Here is a 17,559-nt window from a genome sequence, read left to right on the forward strand (position 1 = left end):
GCCAGGCAAGGGGCAACTCCAAGTCTTTCCTTGTCTAAATATATCCTGGGAAACTAGATGCCCATTGGATCTAATAGAGTGGGCATAATATACTCTGGGAAATTACTTCTGGGTCTAATAAATAGTGGGCATAAATCCATTCTTTGGTAGGTCTAAAGATACTGATTAAACTGGATCCCCCATATGTATATATATATATGTGTGTGTATGTGTATGTATATATGTGCACATGTGCAATTATGATTTGTGTGTATGTATGAGCGTATTGTGTGTATTCATGTATACATGTGTGTTCATGTATGTGCATGTGTGTATGCATGTGTATATATGTGTGCATGTATACATGTGTATGCATGTATACATTATGTATGTATATGTGTGTGTGCATGTATACATGTGAGTGCATGTATATGTGTGCATGTATGTATGTGTGTATGCATGTGTATGTGTGTATGCATGTGTATGTGTGTATGCATGTATACATGTGTGCATGCATATGTATGTGTGTGCATGTATATGTGTATGCATGTATGTATGCATGTGTACATATGTGTATGTGCGTGTGCATGTATATATGTGTATACGTGTGTGTATGCATGTGTGTATGTATGCATGTGTGTATGCGTGTGTGCATGCGTGTATGCATGTGTACATGTGTGTATGCATGTGTGTATGTATGTGTACATATGTGTATGTGTGTATGCATGTATATATGTGTATGTATGTATACATGTGTGCATGTATGTATGTATGTATGCATGTGTGTATCCGTGTTTGTGTATGTATGTATGTATGCATGTGTTTATGTGTATGCATGTATACATGTGTGTGCATGTATACACGTGTGTATGCATGTATGTATGCATGTGTACATATGGGTATGTGTGTGCATGTATACATGTGTGTATGCATGTGTGTATACATGTGTGCATGCATGAATACATGTGTGTATGCATATGTACATGTGTGTGCATGTATACATGTGTGTGCATGTGTATGCATATGTGCATGCATGTGTGTTATGCACGTGTGTGCATGTATATATGTATGCATGTATATATGTGTGTATACATGTGTGTGCATGTATGTATGTATGCATGTGTACATATATGTATGTGTGTATGCATGTATATGTGTATGCATGTGTGTATACATATGTGTATACTTGTGTGTATACATGTGTGCATTCTTGTGTGTATACATGTGTGCATGCATGTGTGCATGCATGTGTGTATGTGTGCATGCATGTGTGCATGTATACATGTGTGTGCATGTATACGTGTGTATGCATGTATATGTGTGCGCATGTATACATGTGTGTATACGTGTGTGTATGCATGTTTGTGTGCATGTGTGTATGTATGTGTATTTGTGTGTATGCATGTGTACATATGTGTTTATACATGTGTACATTGTGTATGTGTGTGCATGTATATATGTGTGTATGCGTTTATATGTGTGTGTATGTGTGTATGCACGTATATGTGTGTATGTATACATGTGTGTGCATGTATGCATACATGTGTGTACATGTGTGTATGCCTGTATGCATGTGTGTGTGCATATATGTGTGTGTGCATGTGTATATGTGTGCATGTATGTATATATGTGTATGTATGTGTATATGTGTATGCATGTATATGTGTATATGCGTGTATACGTGTGTGCGCATACATGTGTGTATGCATGTGTGCATGTGTGTATATGTGTGTATGCATGTATATGTGTGTATGCATGTTTATATGTGTGTATGCAGATATGTGTTATGTATGTGTACATGTGTGTATGCATGTGTATATGTGTGCATGTGTATATGTGTGTGTGCGTGTGTATATGTGTGTGTGCATGTATATATGTGTGTTCATGTATATATGTGTGTTCATGTATATATGTGTGTATGCATGTATATATGTGTGTTCATGTATATATGTGTGTATGCATGTATATATGTGTGTGTGCATGTATATATGTGTGTATGCATGTATGTATGTGTGTGTATGTGTGTATATAGTTGTCCATTCTCCAGACCCTTGAATTCACACAGTCTGTGCTCAATTGTTTTAACACAGTGTTCTACTTAAAAACGCACATATACAATTAAGTAGGAAATGTGCTTTATTCTTATTTCCTCACTAATCCATGCCTGCTACATTTATTTACTCCTCTGGAAAGTTTGTTTGTTTAGACAACGGAGCATGACCATTCACTTATTGACAACTTACCCAAATTACTGGAAACAGCAATTTCTGGAATGCAAACAAGAACCTTCTACACCATCCTTAAGTTTTTGGTTTTGTTTTTTGTTTTTTTTGCAGGGCAATGAGGGTTAAGTGACTTGCCCAGGGTCACACAGCTAGTAAGTGTTAAGTGTCTGAGGCTGGATTTGAACTCAGGTCCTCCTGAATCCAGGGCCGGTGCTTTAACCACTGCGCCATCTAGCTGCCCCCCCCCCCCGTCCTTAAGTTTTAATCTAGGGATAAGCTAGATGCCCTGGCTATTTCAGTTCCCACCATTGTCCTTGGTCTGCTGGGTTTGGGACCTTAAGTCTTGGCCAAAAAATCTAAAGCTCCTTCTTATTGTAGGGGCCTAAGGCACACCGAGAAGATCAGGGTATTATCCATGAGGGGCTTTTATTGGCTTGTATTCACATTGGTAATCATTAATAACTTGTATCATTGCCTTCCAGGGTGAAGGAGTTGCTTATAGAGGTCGGATCCTGGTTGAACTGAGCACTTTACTTGAGAAAACACCCCCTGAGAAAAAAGTTGAAACCATACCTAGTGATGACTTGCTGGTTGTTGAGGTAACTTCTTGTCTCACATGTCATGTTAATCAATTCAAATGCTCTTAATGTTTATACGTTAGAGGCTTGCTTGTATTTAGGTTGCATTTTTTTTCCTTCATCCACATTAGATCAGTAAAAGCATCTGAGGGTTGAATGGGAAATCAAAAGGTCAGCCTTATATTTACAAGGTGCTTTATACAGATCATAACATTTGATTGTCACAATAGTCTTTTGAGGTATTTCATTTGAGTGTCATTATCCCCATTTTCTAGGTAAGGGAACTGAGGCTTAGAGAAATTGAGTGACTTATCTAAGGTTATAGTAAGGTGAAGGTGTCATTTCAGTACTCTAAGGATCCATGACTTTGTTTTAGTACTCTCTCGTTTCCATAGTAGTTGGTCTTTATAAGTTGCCATGGCTGAAAAAAAAGTATCACCTGGTAGCCAATCATTACCAACTGGTAAGGAGCCACCCCAAGTTAGCTAGGCTGGTCTTTGGATGATGGACACACATCTAGTCTAGTTGCATCTGGACTTGAATCTCTCTGGTAGGTGGCTTGCCCTTTAAGAACACTGGTCCATGGGGTCAGCTAGGTGGCACAGTGAATAAAGCACTGGCCCTGGATTCAGGAGGACCTGAGTTCAAATCTGGCCTCAGACACTTGACACTTACTAGTTGTGTGACCCTGGGCAAGTCACTTAAACTCATTGCCCCCCCGCCAAAAAAAGAACCCTGGTCCATAATGAGACACCATTTTCCACATGCAAAAACTGATGGTCTGGGATGATCAGGTCAGAACTGAGAGAGAAAGTAAAAGAAGGAGCTTTATTAAGAACAGGTCATACCAGCCTAGTCTCATTCTTGTGGAGAAGATAAAGAGATAATGGATTAGATGATAATATAATAAGATGGATTTAGATTAGACTGCTGGACTCAAAGAGTAGATATTAATGATTCAGAATCAACATGGTAGAAAGTCTGATATGAAGGGTCCCCATTAATGGCTTCTGGAGTGCTTCAAGAGAGCTACCAGGAGAGTGAAAGGCCTTGAGTTTATGACATGTGAGAACCAGTTGAAGAAATTGGACATGTGCACCCTGGAGAAGGATAGACTCAGTGGGGCTGCTGTCTTCAAGTATCTGAAACCTTGTCATGTAAAGGAGGGATTGAACTTGTTCTCTTGGGTCCCCATGGGCAGAACCAGGAACAGCTAGTAAAAGGTGTAAAAAACAAATTTAGGCTTGGTAGGAGGAAACATTTTTGATTAGAGCTCTCCCTAAATGGAGTGAACTGCATTGAGGGGTGATGGGTTCCTCCCATTTTGAGATTGTTAAATCGAAGTTTGATGACCATGGGTCAGTTTTGTTAGAGTGGGTATCCCTTTCATATCAGTTTAATGGCCTCAGAGGTCTCTTCCCCCCTCAGATTGTCTAATTTCTCCATGTGACTCATCTAAGGTCACACGGTAAGTAGTGGGTTTGGGACTTAATTCTTTCCATCTACTGAGCTTCTTCATTTTATATGAAGGATGTGAAAGTCATGGTATCTAACAGGATTACTTAAGCGAGGCTTTATCTATGACCTTTTTGGAGCACGAGTAATCTCCCACTTAAGTAATATGGGCAGAAAAGGCTAAATGAGATTAAACATCCGGGGGAAACTCTTGTTCAGCCCACTCTTTGGAGGTACAAGTGGGTTGCAACACATTATGCATGAGGAATTACACAGAAGATGGAGAGAAATGTTGGACTGGGGAAGAAATGGGCCTGTCATGCTGCAAGGATGAGAGGTTACTGATGGACAGTTCTTGTTCTCCATCTGGGTCCTCATAATGTCAAGAAAATGGTAGGGGAGGATCTCCAATGTGGTGGGTGGCCCACCTGTGGTAGTGTTCTAGGAGGACAAGGACAAAGGTCATACCAAAGTCACAGGATTAGATGGGTTACATACCTAAGAGTCTGCCCATCACTCCATTTGAGACCTTTTATCTACCTATTTACTGAAGGCTCTAAAAGAGCAAAGAAGCCTCTACTCAGCTGTTCCTTATTTTTCATTTTAGATAACATTTTATTTTGCCCAATTGTATGTAAAGATAATTTTTAACATTCATTTTGGGGGCAGCTAGGTGGCACAGTGGATAGAGCACCGGCCCTGGAGTCAGGAGTACCTGAGTTCAAATCCGGCCTCAGACACTTAACACACACTTACTAGCTGTGTGACCCTGGGCAAGTCACTTAATCTCAATTGCCTCACTAAAAAAAAAAAACAAAAAAACACTCATTTTTTAAAATTTTGTGTTCTGAATTTTCTCCCTCTTTCTCTCACCTCCCCCCTCCCTGAGATGGTAAGCAACTTGATAGAAGTTATACATGTGCAATCATGAAAACATTTCCATATTAGTCATGTTATGAAAGAAGACACAGAGCAAAAGAAAAAACATGAAAAAAATCAGCTATGCCTTATCAAAACTTAACATTGTAGTAAGACACTGTGTGATTTCCAATAAGAGTTGACAAAGGTTATTCTGGATAAAACCTCAGCTAACCAGATAATTGCCTTCACCAACAGTGAAATTTCCCTGTGGTTACTCTCCCTTAAATTCATAATTGCAAAGACCATCAGAAGTCCTTGAGACAAGAGCCTGGTCCTGGCTGCAAGGGAGGTCATGCTTTTGAGGCACACACACTGCAGAGCAGGTGGGCATGATTATGAATCACTTTGCAGAGTCATTGAAATGCTATGAGCTGGGAAAAGCCCAAGGGAAATCAGGCAGGAAACTCCTACTGGGGTCAGATTGTTCTGAATGCATTCCACAGTGGAATGCTGTCACTGGGTTCTCTGACTTAGGCTGTACAATGATACGCAGACCAACAAAGAAACTGGGTGGAAATGAAAACATAGCATCATGGGTTTAGAGCTGAAAAGACCCCTAGAACACATAATTTAATATTTTAAATAATTGAAGATAATTTAGATAATTTAAAAAGAATATAAACCCAGGGTGAGGCATAATACACAGGAACCCCACACCCCTCCCTGCATAGCATTCTTATCAACTTCTAGTCCGAATGCCTTATTTTACAGATGAGGAAACTGAGGCATAGGGAACCTAAAGGACTCACCCAAGATCACCTAAGTAGTTAGTGGCAGAGTTGGACTTTGAACCCATGCCCTGACTCCAAATCCAACAAACTTTCCAAAAAAATCTCATCCAGATTGATTAATGATCTACAAAGTCGTGGTGGCATCTCTTTCCAAAGGTCTGGATGTTGGCCAGTAACTTGAGATCTTTCAATCCATTTTATCATTTACTCTGTCTTATCTACTGAATCAAATGAAATATACTATGTAAAGCATTTTGCAAACCTTAAAGCACTATATAAATAATGGCTGTTGTTGTTGTTAAATTTTTACATTGGCTGGCAAGGATCACCCAGAGCCCAAAGTCAGTCTACTGGCCCCAAAGTGAGAACTTGGAAAATGGTTGAGTGTACAGAACAAGTTGTATCAGGCAGGGTTTCCAAACAGCTACTAGATGATATTTGGAAGTAAGCCAGCAGCAATAAAATTAGGCTGAAGAAATACCTAGGATATGGTGAAGCATGACTTCAAAAGGGCCTATATAGCTTGTAGGGGAGTGGGGTGGGAGCTGGGGGAAATTGGTAGGAAGACCAGTTAGGGAAGACATGCAGTCCACAAAGATGGTGATGTGAATCCAAGAGGCAAGGTTGTCAACATGGCCATTTGCCTTCAAATTGCTATTGCAACCGACCCCCAAAGGAAAGTCTTCATGGGTGCATAGTGTAGTGAGAGCTGTTGGGCACACTAGTGATTCAGTGATGCCAAAAGTTCTTAAATGTGATCACTATTGATAGTATAATCAATCAATAAACATTTATTAAGTGCCTACTCCATGCCAGGCAACTTACTAGGCACTGAGGATAAAAAGACAAAGAATGAAACAATTTCTCCCCTCAAGGAACTTACATTCTAATGACAAAAGAGGCATAATGGTAAAAGGGAAAGAAAACTTGTCTGGAAGCCAGGTGATCAGACTTCAAATATTGACTCTGCTATTGGCTTTCATTCTTAGGCAAATCATCTCATTATCTTTTGGGCTTCAGTTTTTTTTTCTTCATATATACTATGAAGGGTTTGACAAGATGATCTTAGTAATATAAATTTAGAGTTGAAAGAGACCTTAGAAGTCATGTGTTTCAATTTATTCATTTTACAGATGAACAAAATGAAAGCTAGCCAAGACAAAGTGACACAGATAATTAGTACCAGAGTCAGGATTCAAACTCAGATCCTGATTCTTCAATTCAGGACTCTTTCCATTATACCATACTGAGGGAGTTGGTCTAGATGACCTCGGTGGTCTTCCCTGTTTTAAATTTATAATTCATTTTATCAATTAGAAATTCACTTGCAAGAGAAAAGATTTTTCAATTTTTTCCCTCTTATTGTAACCTGTAGAAGTATCAGCGAAGGAGAAAGTACAGTCTGTCTGCAGTGTTTCATTCTGCGACTATGTTGCAAGACATTGGAGAGGCCATTCAGTTCGAAGTAAGCATCGGCAATTATGGCAATAAGTTTGATGCTACCTGCAAGCCTTTGGCATCAACCACTCAATACAGTCGGGCTGTGTTTGACGGTAAGAAGGATTTTCAGCACTCACTTCTTTCTTTCCTACCTGGGCAATGCATATGCCATTGGCTGGTTAACTACTTATGGGGAGAGAGTATGTCTTATCCCTCTTCAGTTTCTCCACAGGGCCTTGTAGTCCTTCAATAAAAATATGTTGAGTCAGTGAGTGTGTAAGTGAATGAATGAATGAGTTTTCACTTCCCCTTTAATATTTTGGGGGGTAGATAATCTAAAAAGAATATAACCACAGGGTGAGGCATAATACACAGGAACCCCACACCGCTTTCTGCATAGCATTCTTATTAGGTTCTTAACATTCTGAGCTGAACATTGGAGAGCAAAAGTCAATGACATAAAATCTCTGAGGCAGATTGTGCCTACCTATTCCCTGCATCTGTCCACCCTGTCATATACTCCTTTCTCAGGCTGGGCAGATCAGATTAAGAGTGACAGAAGAGGGGGCAACTAGGTGGCACAGTAGATAAAGTGCTGGCCCTGGATTCAGGAGGACCTGAGTTTAAATCAGGCCTCACACACTTGACACTTACTAGCTGTGTAACCCTGGGCAAGTCACTTAACCCTCATTGCCGTGTGTGTGTGTGTGTGTGTGTGTGTGTGTGTGTGTGTGTGTGTGTGTGTGTGAGAGAGAGAGAGAGAGAGAGAGAGAGAGAGAGAGAGAGAGAGAGAAGGACCTTCCACAAAACTGAATTTCTCCTCTATCTCACCTCCATGCAGGGAATGGGATGAAGGAATGGAGGTGATTACATAGGCATTAATTTTCTGAAAATGTAGAATACACTTTAGCCTAGTTCATGACTTGCTGTGCTTATGGAAAGGCATTCTGTGAAAGAGCAGAACAAGTTGTAAAAACAAAACAAACCCAAAGCCTAGAAATGCACCTTGCATTTTATTGAGGTTTCTTAACCAGGAAAAAGGTCCAAAATAGACATTACTATTTTTTTCATTTGGAGTTGTTATTTTGGCAAATTTGTTTATTACTCCTAATCCTAGAGAAATGACTGTGAAGTTAAGTAATTAACCCAATGATCACACAGCTAGTATAAGTCAAAGGCTGAACTTGAACCCAGATCTTCCAGATTCCAAGGCTATCCTTCTAGCCATGACACTATGTTGCCTCTTACTACATTTGATAAGGCAGAGAAAATGGGAAAAAAAAATTATCATGCAATTTTCAACAAGGGTTCAAAGAAAAAGGGCTTCTGGCTAACCCCCAAGTAAATAAAAGAGTAAATGAACCAGAATCCTCCATCCTCTGGGCATTCTGGTTAATCAATATTTTATCCTTGCAAACCAAATGCTAAATGGTTAGGGGCCTCATCTGAAAGATTATTTCATAAACAAGTAACATTTCAAGTATTCAATGTAATCCTGATCCATGAATGTTCTATACCAGGGAATTTCTATTATTATTTGCCATGGGCCCAGACGAAGCCGGTGGTGACTCTGACTTCTTACTGGGAAGACATTAGTCACAGACTGGATGCAGTGAACACTATTCTAGTCATGGCAGATCGGCTGGTAAGTCATTCCAAATCTTCTAATCTCACTCCTGTTCCTCTTTCTACCTTCTACTATCTTCTAGAGATTTAGAAAAAAATGATATGTAAAGCAAAAAGGAAGAGAAGAATCAATCAATCAATCCGCAATCCTTTATTAAGTATTTACTACATGCCAAGCAGTGTGCCAAAAACTAGGGATACAATCAAAAAGCAAAACCAGACCCTGCCCTCAGGGAGTTTACATTTCATTAGGTAGGCAGCATGCACATTAGTAGATACATACAGAGTAGATACAAAGTAGCTCAATAAGAAGGCACTGGAAATTGGGTAATGAGGACCAGGAAGATTGAAATAGAAAGTTAGAGCATGGGGTGGGTGCTTTGATGCTAGGGCAGTGAGGGTTCCTACCAAAGAGAAAACAGGAACAAAAGGCGGAACTGTGATTTTGTTTCCCTTTGTAGGAGATTGGGATTTCCTTGGGTGGGATGGAATTACTTCATTTTTCATATTCACTTAGGGCTATGGATGGGGGTGGTTTAAGGTGGGATAGGGAGAATGGGGAGGATCACACTTCCACATCCTTCTCCACAAGCCAAAGACACTAAGACCATTTCTGAGACCTATTCTGATACCTCGTGTTGGAGTGGGAGTGATCCTATATTCACCAGGACAATGCCAGAGGAGCATATGCTCTGACAAGTCCTTCCACACTGGAAAGGCTTTGAGTATGGGCCTGGGCATGAGGTGGTGTCTGTCCTCAGAGGGCCAACCTAGCCAAGCGCTCAAAGGACCCATATTTTAGATGATGGGGCCAACGAGGAGCACCCATTGGGGTGGGGAAGGGCCATGATCCAATGTCACTGAAAGAAGTCAAGTCAGACCATTTGACCATCAGGGATAATCTTTCCTAGGCCCAATTTGCCAGTACTAGGATTTTTTTTTTTTTGAGAGGCAATGGGGGTTAAGTGACTTGCCCAGGGTCACACAGCTAGTAAGTATTAAGTGTCTGAGGCTGGCTTTGAACTCGGGTCCTCCTGAATCCAGGGCCAGTGCTTTATCCACTGTGCCACCTAACTGCCCCTCAGTACTAGGGCTCCATAGGCCAGATAGACCTGGAGACCAGATAGACCATCGGGACAGAGTGGGTACTTCAGGAAAATCATAGGCTCGTAGATACAGAGTTAGAAGGGACCTCCTGAGGCCATGTAGTCCTATGTTGTCATTTTACAGATGAGGAAACTAAAGCCCTTACAGAGTAAGGGACTCCCCTAAGGTCATTATGCATCAAGAGGAGGAGGATTTGGGCCTGAGTCCTCTGGCCTCAGAAACTTGGATAGGTGGGTGGGAAAATGGTGCTGTACCAGTCACTGGGGATGTAAAGACAGAAATGAAGCTTTCCTTGCCCTGGAGAAGTTTGCTCTCTATTGGAGTGAGAGATCCCATGTGCATATATAAGTTTATGCCAAAAATATATGAAATAAATACAAGCGATTGTGGGAGGAATCAGGAAAGACCTCATGTAGGAAATGGCTAGAGCTGGGTGTCAGGGCTAGTAGAGGGATATCCCAGTAGCCAGGTCGGGGTGGAGATCACATGACAGGGAAGTCTGGTACCAAGGTCTAGATAAGTGTCCAGTGTCTGAATCACTTGCCACTGGGTGTCAGGAACCTGGCCATGGGGTCTGGACTTTGGGTGTCCTTCTTTGCAAGGACATATGATGGCAAGGTAGGATCCCCATCCAGGAGAGCCTGCAGGACACAGCAAGAGTCCAGCAGGTGTTTACCTACAGGAAGCATGCCAGGGACCTAGTTCCTAGGATAGGAGTTCTAGCTACAGAACCCATTGCCCATCCTGTCCTTTCTCCTCTTTTTTTACACACGGGGAAACTGAGGCCTGGAGAGGTTAAGCAGTTTGCCCAAAGTCATAGAGTGTGTAAAGTGCAGGGGAGTGGGGGAGGGCTTTATCACTGAAGAAGAAGGCAAAAGCTGAATTGGTTAGAATTGGCCCAGAGCCAGGAATCTGTAGGCTTCTCTGTTTTCCCTGACTGGGCTGGGTGGGGCCAGGGGCCTGGGTGGGGCTAAGTCTGCAGATGGCATTAAGAGGAACCAGCTGAAGTGGCACCAGGGCAAGGATCCAGGCTGATCATTATCTAGCTTTCTGTATGTGGGGCATGGGCAGTGTCTACACCCTTAGGTGATTACAATCATGAGATAACTTTCCTTGTCATTTTGGGGCATTTTCTGATTTTAGTGATTCTGTAGGACATCTTCTATTCTCCCTTCACTTCACCCATGTAGAAGAACCTTACTCAGGCAGTGAGAGCCAGTTTGACTCATCAGGAGACAGAAAAACCAGAGTGTAGGCCTCTACTTTAGGACTGGTGCCAGGCTGGGTTCTGGCCCTGACAGGAATTTAAAAAAAAAAAAAAAGGCCTCAAGACATTTCCTGTGAATAGAAGGCAGTGGCTGCTCTGTTTTAATACCTGAGGGTACCTAATGTTCTAGGACTGTGGTATGGGAAAAAATGCCCCCCAATAGCCCTGACCACAGCTATGATAAGCTGGGAGACAGGGTAGCATTGGCACTTTTCTTGGCTTGGAGTTTCTAGGCTAAGCCTGCAAAATCAGTTAGCCCTATAGGACTTGCTTTAAGACATAAAAATAGTGATTTTTTTTTTAGAATTTAGTAGTAAGTGGAAACAGGGAGTTCCTCATAGTTAAGAGAGAGTTTCAAACCATTGAAGTGTGTAAACCAATATTTAAGTGCCTATTAAATGCCAGCCTGGTGTTGGATACGTTACAAGGACAAGAATGAACTGTCCCTTCCCTCAAGGACCTTACATGGTGTTCATTATTTCCCTACTGAAACAACTTTCCCCACCATGATAATAGAATTTTAAAGAAAGAAATTATCAGTAACCAATGTATGTATATGTTTGTGTTCTAAATGCACACCCACCTATATTTCCTATATTTAATATTTTTCTATTTCTTGATTATGAGTAATTCTCAGGGAGGTGGTTAAGGGGAGAAATTGGGAATGATGGAAGAGGTCTTGGGAGACCAATTGAAGACCATTTTCTGACCATTTTTCATTCTTCTAAACTCCTCCCCCCTACTCCCCTATATTTTAGCACTTGAACATAGAGAACCTAAAATCAGGAATCCAAGCCAAAATTTCTGGGAACCGTTTGGCTGACATGTGGCTGAAGTTGATTGATGAACTTGTAGAAGACACAAGGTAAATTCATCTTCTAGACTTCCTACCTGAGCTTGTCGTAACTATGACTTTGTCATGGTCAGGGATCACATAGCCCTTCCCTTCTTCTCCCCCTTTCCCCACTTTACAGAAGCCGAGGCCCAAAGAGATTAAAATGGCTTGCCTACAGTCATACAGCTAGTAAAGTCTGGATTTCAAACCCCGGTTTCCTGACTCAGAGCCGCCGGAATTGTCATCTTAAAAATAATAATAATAATAATAATAATGTCAAGGGTTCTAAAAAACCCCTGCTGGGAAGGGAGTGGTAGCAATTGCACAAATGCTAGGAAATCTCTAGTTTCTGCCTTTGTGCTAAGTAGTTTAAGGAAGCTACAGTCAGCCCCACCCATGGTGCCCCACTTCCATATCTGGGTGTGAGAACAGCTTCATTCTTGTGTGGGGGTAGCAGGGGCAGAGGGCGATGAGGCCAACCTCTCCCCCATGCCCTCCACAAGCCCACACTGACCACTCTGGACAGATTTAAGCAATGGCTTTCTGTTTCTATGGATGTGGGAAGTAAAGGAAGGGGAATAGTCCCCCGGCTCTCTCTTTTTATTTTTTTGGTGAGGCAATTGGGGTTAAGTGACTTGCCCAGGGTCACACAGCTAGTAAGTGTTAAGTGTCTGAGGCTGGATTTGAACTCACGTCCTCCTGACTTCAGGGCCAGTGCTCTATCCACTGCGCCACCTAGCTGCCCCGCCCAGCTCTCTTTTTAATGGGACAACAACATTCCTAAATTTACAAACACTCTAAAACCAAAGCTGTTTAATCTGCAGTTTTATCAAATGCCTTATGTCTTCTGTGTCCATTAGGAAGCTCAGTAGTTGCCTTGTGAGTGGGCCGTTCATAGGTTATGAGACTTCTGAGATCTTTGAGGATTTTGACATTCAAGAAAAATGGAGCTTGTTCCAGATCCAGGCTAAGGATTCCTTACCAAACTTGTGGGAGACTGGAATTCTGAGAAGAATTATTATGCCAAACAACCAGAATTTAGCCAGATTTTATTTTCCCTGAAGCCTGTCGAAATGCCCAGGAATTTTCCTGCCCTCTTGTGCCCCCTGCTGGTATATCTAGTAATGACAAGTCATCTTGACTAATGAAGGGAATTTTAATTTAATTTTTTGTAGAACTCTAGTTATTGTTTGGACCAGGGAAGCAGGGTGGGATCACGTGCCCACTTTCATTTTAAATGCTCATTTGAATGAATGAAACCTTCAAAACTTTGGGCAAACATTGTTGAGATGATATCATCTGATAGCATATTTTATAATTGGTGTTCCTTTAAAATGACTGGGGATTGTGGGCTTTGTTAAAAAGTAACATGATACAGTGAATAGAGTCAGGAAAAGCTGGGTTCAAATCCTGCCTCTGACACATACTAGCCATGTGACACTAGGCAGGTTATTTTATTATGTGTTGCACAGGTAACTAACTGCCTTGGACCTACTAGGTCAGGTATTTATTAAGTCATCCTTGCCTATGTGCCATGCACCTAAGACCTAATGGGATCTGTGTTGGGAGTTCTCCAAGCTGGTGAGATCAGGTATTGTATTTGATAAACAAACTGCATCATACATACATTCCAGTTTGATTGTGATAGTTATAACTTATGAAATAAGAAATTCTTATTTTAAGGACACATTCAGTCATTTCTAGCCATCTCTGACTGTGACTCCATTTGGGGTTTTCTTGGCAAAGATATCGCAGTAGTTTGCCATTTCCTTCTCCAGCTCATTTGACATATGAGAAAACTGAGGCAAACAGGGTTAAGTGACTTGCCCATGGTCACCAGCTAATAAGTGTCTGAGGCTGGATTTGAACTCAGGAAGATGAGTCTGATGGGCCTGGTGCTCTATTCACTGTACCACCTAGCTGCTCCTAAGGACCTACACACTCCTTTAAATGATCTCTGTTAAGGGCTCTAGGAAAAAATTCTTTAAATAAATAGACCTTCCGGGGCAGCTAGGTGGCGCAGTGGATAGAGCACTGGCCCTGGATTCAGGAGGACCTGAGTTCAAATCCAGCCTCAGACACTTAACACTTACCAGCTGTGAGACCCTGGGCAAGTCACTTAACCCCCATTGCCCCAAAAAATAAAAAAATAAAAAATTTAAATAAATAGACCTTCCAGTCTGGGCAGTAACTGCAGGGGGCTTTTGCTCAAGGCAAGAAATTTTGACTGTGTGAATAGCACCTTCCTGAAGGTGCTTCCTCCCCTACCTAACCTCACTACCAGCCTTGCCTAATTGCATCCTTCCTCCCATGCCCAGCTCTTCCCTGCTGGTCTCAGGGCCTGCCATGTCCACAGGCACCCCTGCCTCCCTGCCCTGAATGGCAGTCACACCTTCAGCAATATAGAAACCTCAAGGTTTTACAAGATGTGCTTCCTTCCCATTCCAGACAAACCCCAACCCCACTTTCTCTAGGCGAAAATATTGTTCACTACTGCTCTGCTGCCAGGAGTTAGGAGTTTAGGGAGCAGAAGTTCTGGGGACTGATAACAATGCCCATTTACCAGCCAGGGTGATGTGATAGAAAGAGCAATGGAGAGGGTGGGCGGCCTGATTGACCTATGAGTCCCTTCCAACTGCAGGATGCAGTGATTCTGTGAACCTGTGAAGCAGGGTCAAATTCGGTCTTTCCCACTACCTAGCTGTGTGACCCGATTGATTGACTTAATCATTTTGGCTTCCTTCGGTGCCCTCATCTTTAACATGACGGGGTTGGCCTATGTGGCCTCTAGGTTTCCTTCTTCGTGCTTTGACATTCTTGAGTTCTAGGAAGGCAGAAGAAGCATTCACAATCACCCTCTACTGCCCTATTTCCTTCATCTTTTCAGACCACTCCAAGGACCATTAGACAAATGGGAGGGAGGAGTTAGATTAGGACTAAAAGCCCTATATCCACACTCAGAGGTATGAGATTGTACCTGATGTCAGAGCTATATGCTACCAGACTCACTCAACATTTCGCCCTTTTGAAAATAGTTTATGAGGGGCTGCTAGGTGGCGCAGTGGATAAAGCACTGGCCCTGGATTCAGGAGGACCTGAGTTCAAATCTGGCCTTAGACACTTGACACTTACTAGCTGTGAGACCCTGGGCAAGTCACTTAACCCCCATTGCCCCACAAAAAAAAAAGAAAGAAAGAAAATAGTTTATGATTTAGAGGGGGCAGGTAGGTGACACATTGGACAGCATGTCTGCCCTGGAGTCAGGAGGACCCAGTTCATAGCCAGCCTCAGATACTCACTAGCTGTGCCACCCTGGACAAGTCATTTAACCCTCAGTTTCCTTATCTGTAAAATTAGCTGGAGAAGGAAATGGCAAACTACTCCAGTATCCTTGCCAAGGAAATCCCAAATGAGGTCATAGTCAGACACAACTGAAAATGACTGAACAACAACGATGAAGCCCCATATAATTTAAAAATATTTTGTATCCACCACATGATTACTACTCAGGCAATCTTTGTGGCCTGAGCTAAGACATTTATGATACTGTGATGCCTGAAGCTTAGAAAAAAAAAGGTTATTTTCTTTAATGGTTTTAAATTTACAAAATTAAATAGATTTCATGCGACAGAACTGAAAGATTATTATTGAAAGATTGTTGTGCTTTATCTTTTTTTTCTAGCATGCCATTGCCTTCATTAGAAGGAAAATCTAATGTCACCATTCTAGACACTCAGATCCAAAAGTTACGTCTTCGATCCCTTGCCCAGATCCAGGAAGCAGCTGCAAAAATGAGGTCTGAAGCCACAGATGTGAAATCCACTTTGATGGACATTGAAGATTGGTTTGATAAACTAATGCAACTTACTGAAGAGGTTAGAACTTGAAAATATGTAAAGTTCACCTGAGAGAATGGATGCTTCTGTGCAAAGATGTTGGCCTTGCAAAGAACTTACATTTTACAAAAGATTAGCATGTGAACAATAAGACAAGTAGTGTCTTATCTCTGATCTCTGAGACATCAGCTTGATTTGAGAACAATTCTAGGGATGTAGGGAGGTGGTCTAATGTGATCCTCCTTCCATGGACTTGTTAAAAGGCCACACCGGAGGATGGGTTATATTTTAATCAGCCCTATGAGTGGGTCTTCAAACTGAACCACACTAGACCCTGTGGCCATCTCTTGGTCGCATCAAATGTCTGGGCCTATTCTGTACATTTCCAGGTTCAGTCACTAGTCATGACCAACTGTCCTGGGGCTGACCTGACAATGAACTGCTCTTCAGGGGAGGACACTGGTGGCTCCACAGGGTCATTAGCTAACTCTCACCTGACTACATGGGATAACATTCCAGTCTAGAATTTTAATATTGGCTCCCAGTGAACTGTTTGCTGGGAAAATTTACATAACCTCAGAAATAAAGAAATTCAGGCCAACAGGGAAGAAGAATGAAAAACAGGAAGGGAGAAAAATGATTCTATCTCCTCAGATTAAAGTGGAGGAAAAGGTTAGAGACCCCCCACCTCTGGTCCAGAGCATTAGTGAAGGAAGGATTAAAGTGGCTGGCCATGGGGGAAGGATAACTGGAGTGTGGGATGGTGAAAAGCCTTGATTGAGATCCTGTTGTGTGAAGACTATGCAAAGTGACTGGGACGTTTAGCCTAGAGAGGAATAGACTTAATGGGGACATGAAGGGTCATCATGTGGAAGAGAAATTAAATGTATTCTGTTTGGCCCCAAAGGACAAAACCAAGAATGATGAATGGAGGATGCTGAGTCAGATTTTTCCCTCCATGTAAAGAAAAACTTTCTAATAGATTTAATCTATAAATCATTATTAAGTGCTTACTGTGAGCCAGGTACCATGCTAGGCACCAAGAACGCAAATATAAAGATTGAAATAGTCCTTGACCTTAATGAGCTTACATTTTATGAAGGAAAAATCACACACGCACATATAAGTATGTACAAATAATTAAGGATCATATCTGCCGAAAAAGGCAGATGTCGAGCACACACAGAACAAATACAAGATGATTTGGGTCAGGAGGCCCGTGTGTGTGTGTGTGTGTGTGTGCGTGTGTGTGTGTGTGTGTGTGTGTGTGTGTGTGTGTGAGTCAGGAAAGGCCTCATGTAGACTTATGAACTGAGCTTTCAAGGGAGCAAAGGATGCTACGAGGTGAAGCTGAGCAAGGAGTTAGGAGTGCATTCTAGGCATGGATGATGGCCACTACATAGGTGTGGAAAGGGGGAAAGAGATGGATTGCCACATGTGATGGAGGAAGAGGCCAGACTGGCTGGATTCCAGACTGTGAGCGGGACAGTAATATCTAATGTAATGATTGGAATGACGCCACCTACTGGAGACTTGCTGTGGTGAGCTCCACCATGAGG

At 42.0% G+C, this 17,559-nt stretch overlaps 1 protein-coding gene across 2 annotated transcripts in view; it reads left to right on the top strand.

Annotated features, from left to right (window-relative positions):
- MYOF (myoferlin) overlaps positions 1 to 17,559 on the top strand; it is a 169,233-nt gene that overhangs the window by 99,562 nt on the left and 52,112 nt on the right. For both annotated transcript variants that reach the window (XM_043988288.1, XM_043988289.1), the window contains 5 exons: positions 2,687 to 2,803; positions 7,265 to 7,442; positions 8,850 to 8,974; positions 12,088 to 12,194; positions 15,847 to 16,039. In XM_043988288.1, the coding sequence (XP_043844223.1) occupies positions 2,687 to 2,803; positions 7,265 to 7,442; positions 8,850 to 8,974; positions 12,088 to 12,194; positions 15,847 to 16,039 (720 nt within the window). The remainder of the gene's footprint in view (positions 1 to 2,686; positions 2,804 to 7,264; positions 7,443 to 8,849; positions 8,975 to 12,087; positions 12,195 to 15,846; positions 16,040 to 17,559) is intronic.

Source organism: Dromiciops gliroides, chromosome 2 (assembly GCF_019393635.1).
Source record: "Dromiciops gliroides isolate mDroGli1 chromosome 2, mDroGli1.pri, whole genome shotgun sequence".
In the NCBI taxonomy this organism is placed as follows: Eukaryota; Metazoa; Chordata; class Mammalia; order Microbiotheria; family Microbiotheriidae; genus Dromiciops; species Dromiciops gliroides.